Genomic DNA, 14,510 nt, shown 5'->3' with positions numbered 1-14,510 from the left:
AGATGGTAAATAACCATCACTAATACTTATTGGACCAATCGATATATATATACACATATATACTATATACTATATATATATAAATATATGATATACATCTAATTCTATTGTAGTGTGAGATATATACGAATGAATATTACAATGATGAATGCTAAGGCACTTGTATTATTAATAAAAAAAAAATGAAACATCGTGTATACAGAAATTTGATAGCGCATTAATGAAAATGAGAAGATAAAATATTGTTAACATCGCATTGTCTTTTTAATCAATTGCATTGTCAAAAATTGTAATACATAGATAGTCCTCGAGATTAATATGCATGAATGAATGTAAGTTGAATATTTGATGAGATTAACATTTTGAAATAAAAAGGTATGTATAAATCTTTTATATATGCATTATGTGCTGTATTATTATTAAATAAACATTCATAAAAGAATAATATTGTGCAATTAGAGATCCAAATCATTGCTGAAGGACTGTCTATACATTTGTCTAATTATTTAATCTTACATGATATTTATCAGCATGATTTTTTTTCAATTGTAAATGTATTTATACATATATTGTTGTTCAACAATTATGTAAATTTCAACAAGTAATATATATATATAAAATTTATCAATTATTTTTTAATAACTTTTTGCTAATTTGATGAAAGTTTAATGAGAAATGATAATATTTAGTTTACTTCCATATTCTTCCATATTCTTCCATATTATGTTATATATATATATATATATATTTTATACAGAAAAATTTTAAATGTTTCTTTTGAATTTAATAATTGACTCAAAGAGTCAACAATTTTTGATAGATACAACAATATTTTATATTACAAATATTAATAATAACGATTGTTTAAAAATGTTATTTCTTAATATTAGATATACAGTATGAATTACATATACAGTATGTTAATATAGTTATATATATATATTATACAGTATGTTAATATAATTATATATATTATGCAGTATGTTAATATAGTTATATATATATTTACTGTATATATGTACTGTATAACTATATTAATTTATATAACTATATTACAATATAGTTATATAATAACTATATAACTATATTAACATACTGTATAATATATGTATATATAATTATATTCACATATTGTATAATATATATATTATACTGTATGTTAATATAGTTATATATATATATATATATATATATATAAAACATATATAATAATATATATTATATATATATTATACTGTATAATATATATATATATATAAAACATATATAATAATATATATTATATATATATTATACAGTATGTTAATATAGTTATATATATATTTACTGTATATATGTACTGTATAACTATATTAACTTATATAACTATATTACAATATAGTTATATAATAACTATATAACTATATTAACATACTGTATAATATATGTATATATAATTATATTCACATATTGTATAATATATATATTATACTGTATGTTAATATAGTTATATATATATATATATATATATATATATATATTTAAAACATATATAATAATATATATTATATATATTATACAGTATGTTAATATAGTTATATATATATATATATAAAACATATATAATAATATATATTATATATATTATACAGTATGTTAATATAGTTATATATATATATATATAAAACATATATAATAATATATATTATATATATTATACAGTATGTTAATATAGTTATATATATATTTACTGTATATATGTACTGTATAACTATATTAACTTATATAACTATATTACAATATAGTTATATAATAACTATATAACTATATTAACTTATACTGTAATACCTATATTAACATACTGTATAATATAGTTATAGAATGAACATACTATATATGTAAATAGTACTGTTACTGTCAGACTCGTAGTACTTTATTCAAAAAAAAAAAAAAAAAGATAAAATAAAATAAAATAAATGGAAGAATATCAGAAGTAGTTTTATTATCCGAAAGAAAATTCCGTGGAAATTTCCAAAAATCTTTAACAATAATCTTTTAATAATAAATTATTGTTATATATCGTAAAATATTTCAAATAAAAATATTGTATAAATATAAGAACAATGTGATATCGAAAGATGATGTAAGATTTGAAAAAATAAAATTATAAATGACGAAACCTTAGCTTAATCGAAAGTTTTTATAATAACACGTCGAATATAAAAATCATTATATCCCTGTAATAATAATCATTGTAAACTTACACGGAACTTTATACTCGAGTATCTTATAATATTTATAAACGAAAATAAAAACGTAAAATAAAGCTATTTACATGTGCATACAGAACAAATTTAATCTAATTTATCAGAGACCAATGGAAATCTGACGATTCTTAATTGTCGACCAAAATCACATACGACACTATCCTTCAAAGTTATCATTTGTTTAACAAACATACAACTTTCCTTATGACCCAATCTTACTTCACGAATTGGTTCGCCAGTTCTTACATCCCATACTACTAATGATCCCTAAAATATTTATTATCAAACCTTGTATTATTATTATTATTATTATATATACATATATAGATGTTATTACAATAAAAACTTCATTTGTTACAAACCTGGCTACTGGCGATGAGTAAATGATGCGTTAACATAACTATTTGTAAGCTATAAGCTGCTTTGTGTGCAGGAAGAGCATGTAATAAATGACCTTGAAACCGTTCCCAAACACATAACTTTTCATCGGTTCCAATACTTATTACATACGATACTGAACATGTAATAGCTGCAACAGCACCATCGTGTGCTTGTATACTATACATACAAGTTCCTGAAAAATAATATTTTATTGATCATTTCTTAACTGGTGTTAACCTGCTTCAAGTTTGTTTAAAGGAAACTAGGGGTACAGTGAAAATAAGGAATCAATTAATAATAATAATAATTGATACTTTCTTACTACTTATACTATTCTATGATATTATACAGCTTACCTGTTAAAAGATCCCAGACACATAGTAAACCATCTTGAGATCCACTAGCACATGTCATGGGACTAATTCTGTCTACAAATAGACAAGATATTGGACCACAATGCCCATGAAGAGTATACAATGGTAATTGGTCTTCTAACCTGGAGAAAAGATATAATATAAAAATATTCAAAATACATTATACATAAATATACTGTATCAAACATACCTGTATACTTTCAGAGTGTGATCTTGACTACCTGTTAAGACACGACCTCCTTCACAATCTAAAACTGTTATAGCTTGTTGATGTGCTCTATGTGAACCTATTTTTACACAACGAATGATATTATTGATATCCATAGGTGATCCAGCGCTACCAGTACGAACATGTGCTGTAATATATTAATTAATAAATAAAAAAAACAAATTGCATGTAATAAATAATTATTTGTTTTATACATACTTCTTCTGTAAGATGTAAATCCCCAATCAATTTGTTGTCCTTCGCTATAACTTTCAAGTTGTAAGAAATCTATGGAACCATTTAACTTAGCGGCAACTACTCTGCTACCAATAAGTTTAATCGCAGAAATTCCAACGCCAGATTCATCATCAAACAAACACTACAATGGTATTCAAAATTATGATAATTATATATACAGTGTGTATACAAAAATGTATCATTTTGATAACTTACTTTAAATCTTCCAGTTGTACCTTCCCAAAATTCTAAACTACCATTAGAGCATCCTACGACAATTAAATTTTCTTGATAATCCATGCACCAAATTGGTGAAATACCTTGTGATATTTGCAATGGTTTTTCTGCGTTTAACAGAATAGCACCAGTTACCGAAGTATTTGATTTTCTACATGCATTTAATTCATCCTGATTTTCAGATGTTTGCATTTCTTCTATGGTTCTATTATGTTCAACTAAAAGATTTTTATATTTATCACCAAAATCATAACCTTGATCATAATTCATTTGTACAAAGGATTGTTTCATAGAAGAAAATTTAGTATTAATTGTATGTTTTAAATCAGGTAAATTATAAGCATTATCAAAATTTCTACGCAAACATTTATGTTTTTCAGTATTTAATTCATTTATTTGATAATCATTATCTAAATTATTGCCCATTGAATGTCTTTTGTTAATATTTCCATAATTTCCTCGTTGATTATAGCAAGGCCCTGGTGATGATTGTCTATGATACATTGATGATTGTGGTGCTGAGTATAAATGTGAATTGTTATTATCTATCTCACCCCTGGATGGTGGTGAACCACTTCCATAATCAGACATAAGTTCTTCCGTATCTTGTGTTCCTTGATTTGTATTTTTTTGAGATGTACCAAAGAATTGCATTCTGTCAATATGAGCAATCTGATCACCAGAAATAGAATCCCATACTCTTATATGTCCAGCTAAACAAGTGCTTGCAATGGTATTGCCATCTGTAGCAATACATTCGACTTCTTGCGTATGACCTTCTAGAACTAAGGGCACTGCTTCTAAAACTAGTTGGGTAACTGAGTCATGTGTTTTCTCTTGTTGATGCCAACTAGCTCTCCATTCAGCATAATTTCTCGAGCAAATACAACGATATAAAACTACCATTGTATAAGCAACAACGATAACACTTATTAAACAAAGCAATGCTGTTAAAAATATTTCCATAGGACTCGATGGTACAAAAGGTGCATCTGTATTAAATCCACGTCCCTCAGATCTGGTTGGTATTTCCATATCTGGAAAATAATTGATATATTTTACTGGTAAGAACATTATGGAGTTCAATTTTCTAGACTGTATATTTCTATGTGATGTGTTGTACACACTTAAGTATCGACTAATCAAATGATAATATTCTGATATGCAATAAAAGAAAAAATATCAAATAACGTCATACTGAACTAAAAATATTTGTGATATCGGATTGTCAAACGTCAATAAAATTTATTCAAAGATTACATCCTTGTATATACATATATATTATTTACTTTCAAATTATAAAACAAATGATTCATCTCTCTTGAATATTATCATTCAAGAAGGAAGTCAGTTAACAAACCTGAAAAATCCAAGGGGTCAAGAGCAGCTGTAGCAAAACTTTGCCATTGAAACTGTTGTACATCATTTGGATTACTGATTTGTCTAACCAATTGTGGACTAACTGCATGAGATAATTTAATTGTTGGTAGTATTGTTATTTGTTTACCAGATATAGACATATTATACATTGAAATAATTGAAGACCAATGATAAAGGGATAAACGATTCCAAGGTGGAAAATCTACGGATCTCAATTTGTTCAACTCATCTGTTACGTTATTAATCAGGTCATTCTAAAATAATACAAACTTTCAATAAAAATCTGTACCTATGTAACATATAAAACATGATTTTAAAATAATGTTGAAACACTTACATTATCATTTATATGGTCTGGAGTAACAGTAGTATGTAATGTATGTATAGGTTTTATTTTATTTAGTCCAATATAATTATTTAACGTTTGTGGTCTATCTATAGTGTACCCATCAAGATCTGTTTCTGTTTTTAATGTATCACTCAAGTGAATAACATGTTCAATTATTCCAGAGTTATATATAATCATACTGATCCAAACTATCATCCATACCATAAATGCACGTTGAAATATACGTGTACGTGCCCAAAAATGAACCACTCGTAATCGTTTTGGTAGTTTTGTTAATGTATAAGTATTCTGTGTATTCGGAGCTATAACATTGGTTGGTCCATTGGTCAAACCATTCAATCTTGGATGAGATTTCGAACGAAATATATTAGGCTTTCTATTTGTCATCATAGTTGTTGTAAACTGTTGTTTTCGTGATGTTGGAATGTGTGGTAAATGAAATTTCGAACTTTCTCCAGAAAGTTCAGTACGTCTGGTATCAATTGCAAGAATTGTTGAGAAAAATACCATTTGAAGAAAGAAATCGCTTAATAATCCAACAATAGCAAAAATACAGAATTCTTGAATGGCAGGTACAAATGTAAACAATCCAATAGTTAATATAGTAACTTCTGTAAGTAAATTTTTAGTGATTGACCATCCTTCTTTAGACAAACCTTGAGCAACTCGAATTTTTACATCCAAATGGGCTGGAGTACTCACTACACTTTTTGTTAACACTAAGACATTTTCTAAACCAACGATTATCACCAAATATGGGAACACTTCCTTTCCACTTAAACTCAATGTTAAACCAAAAAAGAAGCACACACCGACGGTCATAGAAAGTGATGCTATCACTGTAAAACACGCACTAAATGCCATACCAATTTTTGATTTAATTAATTCTATTTTACGCACAGAAAAATATATGTAAAAGAACAATACTAAAAATGTCATCATTAAAGGAAAAAAATCACTATAGTTAAATTCTCCAGGATAAAAAATATGTAGTGCATCATCTGTCATGATATCTGTAATATTATCTTCAGATTGATGAAGACTATAGTAACTTTTTAATCGACGATTTAATCCTTTTATAAATCTAAAAACAAATATATCATGTTAGAAAGTCATTTTAATAGCTTTTTTTTTTTATTATATTGAAATAATATTGTGTTTGATGTACTTACTCGATATCATATTCCTTTAAATAAATGGTTACCGAATATTGTAAGATTCTTTGTCTTACACGTACAGGATATCGTTTAATTCCAGTTTCCTTTAGATTCATACCAAACATTACTTCCGCTAAACTAATTTTACCTTTTTGTAAATTCTACAAACAAACAAAATTATAATAATTATATTAATTAACACTAGATATACCAGCAGACGACCAGTTGACTCATTTTGACTAGTTAGGTCATTTCAATTCAAAATTTCTACTACATGTAACATTTGATTTTTGTAAATAATTTGAAAATGTCTATAAATTGATTTATCTATTAAAATTATTATTGTTAAATATTTTTGATTAAATTTTAAGAGTAAATAAAGACTTGAAGCCTCGAAAAGCAATTCTTTTTTATACACTAGTCATTTTGACTAGTGTGGTAGAAATAGTTATATTGAAAATGGTGGTATATCTAGTGTTAAGATAAATGAACAATTTTGAATTACTGATCATACCTGATATGAAAATATTGTTCCAATGAGATTAGTATCTTGTGAAAATAATTCAATACTTTGTTGCCATAAATTTGCTGGAGATAATACTAAACAATTATATTCTGGTAAAATTTCTGGTTTCTTTCCATTTCTCTTTTTAGCAGCTTCTATATGTAAACAAACTTGACCAAGTGTTTTTAACCTACAAATATAATTGTAATAATAAGAAGAAGAAGAAGAAGAAGAAGATCATTCACAGAATACTTTATTCAAATGAATACATGAAAAACTTACGTTTCTGGATGTTGATAATTTTGTATTATTTCCAAGAGATTAAATATTTCATACAAAGGTCCCCTAAAAGCGTCCATTAATGACAAATCTTCTGCCCATGGAACCACTCCAATTCTTAAAACAACTTGCTGAACATATAAAGCTGACTTTTCTGTAGCATTTGTAGATTCAATTGTACGATTAAGTATCATTCTTGGTGTATTTCCTGGCATTGGTAAGTTTACCAATGGATAACTGCAAAATTGAAAACAAATGTGATATTATTAATTAACATATTTAATACTATTATGAAAGAAAAGTAAAATGTACAATAAAACAATAAAACAATAAAACAATAAAATATATGACATACCAAAAAAGCAATATAATTGATATTGCCAAAGAGATAACCGGTATGGGATGTGAAGAACAGAATAGGCCATGGGCATAATACAGCCCTGCCACTCTATCTGGCAAATTACGGGACATTTCACCTCAAGTCTGTCCCATCAACATTTTTTTCTCCTATACTAAAGTATCGATCGTTTATAACCTGTTAACAAAATGAAATAACAATTAATAAATAAATAAAGTATATCGTGTAAGAGTGTACCTCTCAATCAAAATTACTTATGGAAATAGCAGTATAGTCAGATAACTGTAAGAGAAGCATCATTGCTAGCATGACATTTAACGACCGAAAAAAAGGGGGGGGACAAAAAAATTGAATAAAAAAAAAAAAGAAAAACAAAAAAAAACATCCAAGAGAAAAGGAATTAGAATAACAAGTGTACCACGTGTTTTTCTTCGGCTATCAATGACATTACGCAATTGAAATATCCTCGAAAGCTTATTTTTGGTACGACTGATGATTCAACGCGCATATTATATATTACTTTTTCAAATTTGCGTATATCTTCTTTTTCAATTGCCCCGTTCTTCGGACTTTAAGCGACCATAGCACCGCAAATGATGCAACACGCAAAAGATAGAGGGAAGTAGAAAGAGAGAGAGAGAGATAGAGGTTAGATCAAACGGAGTAAGAGAGAAAGATGCCAAATGAGTGACTAGTAACAAGTGAAATATATCGATACCATCCATAAGACTCACTACACATGCGTACGCCTTATTGCTATCTTTTTTCTTTTAATTTTTTTATTATTTTTTTTTTTGCTATTCTATTCCTTGCTCACTCACTCCCCTTCAAATTTCTCACTACTTCTCACTCACACTATTTTTCTGTACAATTTGAGATATATATATATATATATATATATATATATATATATATATATATATATATTTAAATAATAATATGCGAACATAACCTTTACTTTAATTGATGTCATTCGAAAGATTCACGAAATATCGGTCCTCGTTGTTTGTTCTCTTCCTAACCCCCTTTTACACACACTCGATGAATCACTTTGATATTTCAACGTATATTATTTCAAATCAATGTCTCTTCGATGATTTGAGGATATTACGTATGAAATTGTTGTTGTTGTTGTTTTTATATTTTTTCCTCTCCTTTTGTTTTTTTTTTTCTTTCTTTCTTCTATCGCGCGATAAAAAATACAGAGAGAAAGAGAAAAAAAATAAGATTGATTTTTGAGGTTATGTAGTTGATTCCGCGTACACGTTTAGAATACGTGAGTCTTTTGGTTATGAACACACGTTAGTAACAACGACAACGACGACGACGACAATCGTTGGTGGTTTCGATCGATCTTGAAGAATGAAAGTCGCGTATACGCAAATCGATCTATCTATCTAATTTACGCACGTGTTTACAATTTTCACGTCATCCTTGTTTTCTTTGTTTCTTGTCATCAAATTATATCTCACTTTTGATTCTTATTATTTTACGCGTGCGCCGTCTCGTAATTATAACATACGGAGTTATATTATCTTTTTTTTATAAATAAATTTTGCTACTGTTGTTGCTAATACTGTTGCTGTTACAGTTGTGTGTTGTTTACTTGAATATAAAACGATCAAAAGTTATGTATTTTGTTAAACTTTTAAACGATCTTTATAACACGACGACAAGAATGGTGTACGAAACTAAGGTATAAAATTGTTCGAGTGCACTGCCCGATTGAATTTAATCCGCTTGACACGGCGCAAAAAGAAAGAAAGAGAGAGAGAGAGAGAGAGTAACGTAGTAGATTAATTTATTTTTAAACGTCTAGGACGAGCCTCCGTTTAAATAGCCAATCACAAGTGACCGGTGCCAGCTACATTACCCCTTCCACAATGTTACCGCTATTCTTCCCTCGTGTCTTTACACGTGGTGAAAATAGATGAAAATAAATATTATGTCATGTGATCTTGTTACAAAATACAATTTCTTTTTTTTTTTTTCAACAAAAGTATACAAATTTTTTACAATCATTGAGATTTGTAACAGGATCCATCACGTGATGCACGATCCTTTTTTTGTTTTTTAAATGATATTTATTTTTTAGATAAAAAAAAATTCTCATAATATAAGAATAAGGTTAACTCCCTCCCCTCCAGGGGGGGACCATCATTATTTTTCGTGACCACCATCTCACTACTAATCGTACATACAATACCATCATGACAAATAATACCATCATGACAAATAATACCATGGGTGTATGTGTGTGTAGAATTTCTCTTTCGTTGTCATCCCCCTCCTCTTTTCTACATTCATCATATACTAAATTAGTAGCAAGGGTGACAAAAGTCACTATGTGACCATCCCCCACTTTAGCGACCACCTATCCATACGTCATCATGACGTCACATCCTATTACAGGAAAATTATTTGTAATAAAATTAATTTTTATATTTTTTCGCTAGACCGGCTAGACTTGGATCCTACGATAACCAACCACCAACTGTTGTTAAGCCGGTGATTCTAACACTGAGTCATCGTCCATTTTATTTACGGTGAAAATTCAAAAATCTTTTTTTTTGTTTTAAACATGTTGAGCGAGCGCGCCACGCAAATTCTTACGGAAATCTTCGTGAGGCCACGCACGAGGTCGTATGCGTAAACGAAACAGTTGATCGTCAGGCATGTGTGCCTGACACGGCCTGTACGGGAGTTGATCGTCAGGCACGGGCGCCTGACATCGGCCTGGAACCAAAGTTCAGTGTCAGTCACTTATGACTGACGTGTCACTCTCAACATGTTAAAATGTATAATAAAGCCTTTATATATAAAATTAATTAAAATAATAATAATTTTGCACCCGGTTGGATTCGATCCGACAATCTACTAAAAAAGTCTTCAAAGTGGAAGGCGAGCACTTAGTCCACTAAGCTATTACAGGTTTAACTTTGAATGCGATTTTGAATGTATTTATATTGGCACAAGAACTTACATTATATTTTACAGAACTATAAAATCTGATCAATTGAATAATAAAGTTATCAATTCAATTGATATTGGTTTTTTCGTAGATAATTATATTGCTGACATCTTTGGTGTAATTCGATTCAGCCGATCTGTAAAGTCTCAAGCAAGTTCTCAAGCATCGTTTTTCAAAAACTTCAAATTTTTCCATTATACTAGCTCAAATGTTATACCATATTTCGCAACCATAAGTTAAAATAGGCTTTATGAGGCTTAGATAACAGATAATTTTCGCTTTAGCTGATAACGCTAGTGATTGAAAAAGTCTCGCACATAAAACATACGCGATTTTAGCTTTTTAAAGTTGCAATAGAGGGTGAACATTCTAGTAAGAATCTCTCGTCTATATAATAACCCTAGATATTTGATAGCTTTTTTATATGGGATCTTTTTGCTTGCAGATGGGTCAGCATTTATGTAAAATGATTTAATAGTTATTAGTAATTTTATACGAAGATATTTGCGTCAACGATCTAAATAATATTGTTTCGCACTTATCAATGTTTACTTTTCATTTTCACGCTGAATAATAAGCGCAGATACTATCAATCGCTTGTTGCAACTCCACTTGAACCTTTCTTGGATCCTTTCAAGCTTTATAAACTATTAGATCATCAGCAAATGCAATCAACGAGCATCCGGTTTTGTGGGGATCAAATAATTGTATTATATATCGTCACTGTAGATATTAAAAAGTACCAAAGAATTTCTAGTACCTTGTTGTACCACCATTTTTAATTACGCATTCGTTTGATTCCTAATCTCCAATCATTATACGGAATGATCTATTACTAATCATACTGATTATTAATTTGATCACAATCAAGGGAATGTTTTTCTTTCTTAATTTATGTATAAGGCCATTGATCTATACAGTGTCAAATGCTTTCTCCAGATCGACCAGACAGGCACCAATACACTTGCCCCCATTAAGAGCCCAGTTAACATCAGAAGACAATTTATTAATAGCATGCAAAGTAGAGTGACGTACTTTGTTCACAGAGCTATCATGAATATTTATTGTAACTCTTAACAACTATGCATTTATGTATTAAAATTAATTACAAAATAATTTAGATTATTTACCTAAGATACCAACTGTATAATTAACCAAACTTACCTTGAGGTTGCTGAACTTTGCAATTTTTTGTGTGTGTACGTATGATGAGATTTGTTGTTTAGGAATTGGTTTTACATGCTAAACATTATTTCAACAAATTATTTGACTTAATTTAAGTTTACTGTAATTGTCTTAATTTCTTATAGAAGGTTTCTTTTACAATACTTCAATGTGAATTTGATTTTTAAGATAGATAAGTTTCAATTTATATAAAAAATCAATTGCCAAATGTAGTAAGTTGTTCTTAAGCTGCTGATGTGTCTTGATAATCCATTGGAAATTTTATGATTGTCTTTTTAATACCAAAAAGTAAGAAAGTACTCAGATATGATGAGAATCGGATATATTTTCTAATCTGTTTCAATAGCATGACGTGTACCTGTAATAACAATATAAAACATACATGAAATGCATAAAAGTGTTATATATATTATTCGTTAATTAACATTATGTAAAATGTATGTTATACATTTATTTATTTTTCTGACGATGCCTCAAGTTTCCTTATTGTCGTTTTTGTTGTTGATATTAATTTGAATAAATGATTATTGCATAATCAAAGACGTCATTGTTTGATTGACATTAATAAGAATAATAGGAATGCGTAAGCAAAAGAACTGATAAATGATTGAAATTTATACAATACAAATGCAGCGTTAACTATAGTATACTATAAGAAACGACGGGACTAAAGTAACCTTATACATAATATCCCTAAATTATTAATAAAAAAAAAAAAATTGCAAAATAAATTACTCTATATTTTAAGTCATAGAAAATGAATTAAAATAAATATAATTTTTGTTTTGATCTGTAAAGTAGTTTCGATGTTTATCGCGGATAAACAGTTATAACTAAAAAACATAATATAATTTCATCTTATGTCTATTTTTCATAGACTGTTATTATAAAAAACAATAATTTCTAAAATTTAAAATTAGAAATAAAATTATATAATATTAAAAAAAAAAAATAATATATATATATATATATATATGTAACGTAATAATATAGTAATATAACAATAGTAATATATACAGTATTGTATAATATATATAATATATATAATATATTGTATATTATACAATATATTATATTATACAATATTATACAGTATTATATTATACAGTATTATACAATATATAGTATATTTTTCAGTATTGTATAATATATATAATATATATATATTGGAAGTTATTATTATTTGGACGTTTAAGTTTTCTCATAAACATGTTCCTGTATAAAGAATTATTTTAATTTCCTTTATCGTTCAACTTTTGTTATTCGATATTTTTTTTATCTGTATCGAAAAAATATTAAATTTCATACGAATTGTAAATAAATGAATTATAAGAATTATCAAAAATTCCACGAATAGACTTGTTAATAAGGTAATAATCATAATTTTGAAATATACGGCGACAAAAAGGTTATCTCAGATTATCATCGTAAACAGCCAAATGCGATTTTGAAAAAAATATATATATATATATATATATATATATATATTTTTTTTTTTTTCATTTCATAACTATAATCGAAAAATTTCTTTTCTCTTATTTCACGTAATAATTTCTTATTGAAATAAAAAAAAATATATCTTTTTATTAACAATAATGTATAATTAAATAATATGAAAAACAAAATATGTTCGTATGTGGGCGTGATGAAAGACATGTTGGATGATAAAAAGGATGAATAAAAATGAAAGTTTAAAACTTTAGTGGATAACCGGAGAGAGAGAGAGAGAGAGAGAGAGAGCTTATCTTGAACCAAGCTTAACAGAAGAATACACTGTCGTTGCTCTTTTCTTTGTCACTCGTCTAGTTGGCTTTTGAACGCTCCATTATCCCGATGATTGATGTATCTAATTGCATCAATTGCGTAATAAATGGAAATTAGGCTGCTGTAATAATGGTCAATGCCGAGCAGGGGTCAAACGAGTGCGTCAACCGAAGGCGTCGATCAAAATGCATTTTGTTTTTAATCACAAAAAAGTTCTTGTCTCTGTTGTTCCTTAACTTTGATTATATAGTAAAATTACATTATTCTTTTATTATATGTTCATTTATGAAAGTCACCAATATATATATATATATATATATATATATATATATATATATATATATATATATATATATATAACTAAATTTTATTACGGTATACAGTATACGGTATACGGTATACAGTATACAGTATACATACAGTATACAGTATACAGTATACAGTATACATACAGTATATTGTATATACAGTATAATATAATATATTGTATACAGTATACATATAATATATTGTATACAGTATACAGTATACAGTATACATACAATATATAATACAGTATATTGTACAGACAATACTGTATACAATATGGTATACCGTATAATACTGTATAGTATATGTACAGTATATATATATGTTTATTATATATATTAATCTTACAAAATATTATAAATCTTATAAAATATTATAATCTATATAAATATTATAAATCTATTATAATATATATGTAATATAGCTGATACGGTGTATATATATATATATATATATATATATATATATCACTGTATAAGAGAGGTTATAAAATTTTTTTCTTTTTTTTTTTTTTAAAAGAACATAAAACGTGTCTTTATTAGTTAAACGCTGTCAAATATTTTTTTTCTA

The 14,510-nt window shown here is 27.3% G+C and overlaps 1 protein-coding gene and 1 long non-coding RNA gene across 9 annotated transcripts; one reads left to right on the top strand and one right to left on the bottom strand.

Moving 5' to 3' along the window:
* Positions 1-2,077: 2,077 nt before the first annotated feature.
* On the bottom strand, positions 2,078-9,936 carry SCAP (SREBP cleavage activating protein). Of its 8 annotated transcripts, XM_089171480.1 has the most exons (14): positions 8,664-9,936; positions 7,709-7,888; positions 7,357-7,590; positions 7,084-7,264; positions 6,585-6,730; positions 5,401-6,496; positions 5,044-5,317; positions 4,238-4,720; positions 3,663-4,162; positions 3,429-3,588; positions 3,192-3,357; positions 2,984-3,123; positions 2,609-2,820; positions 2,078-2,513 (listed from the first exon to the last, which is right to left on the bottom strand). In XM_089171480.1, the coding sequence occupies exons 2-14, from the start codon at positions 7,822-7,824 to the stop codon at positions 2,334-2,336; spliced, it is 3,888 nt and encodes a 1,295-aa protein (XP_089027606.1). In that variant the 5' UTR covers positions 7,825-7,888; positions 8,664-9,936; the 3' UTR covers positions 2,078-2,333. The 8 variants fall into 8 exon arrangements, with proteins under 8 accessions (XP_089027606.1, XP_089027604.1, XP_015186039.2 ...); XM_089171478.1 differs by having other exon boundaries at positions 3,663-4,720; positions 8,670-9,936; XM_015330553.2 differs by having other exon boundaries at positions 3,663-4,720; positions 8,664-9,935.
* Positions 9,272-12,680, top strand: LOC149032884 (uncharacterized). Its single transcript, XR_016176199.1, has 3 exons — positions 9,272-9,407; positions 10,168-10,257; positions 11,128-12,680. It is a non-coding gene; the product is annotated as an uncharacterized LOC149032884 (long non-coding RNA).
* The last annotated feature ends 1,830 nt before the right edge of the window (positions 12,681-14,510 follow it).

This window comes from Polistes dominula, unplaced genomic scaffold, assembly GCF_049000335.1.
Source record: "Polistes dominula isolate Pdom_NZ unplaced genomic scaffold, Pdom_raw_medaka contig_26, whole genome shotgun sequence".
In the NCBI taxonomy this organism is placed as follows: Eukaryota; Metazoa; Arthropoda; class Insecta; order Hymenoptera; family Vespidae; genus Polistes; species Polistes dominula.
This window is presented reverse-complemented; position numbering and strand designations above follow the sequence as displayed.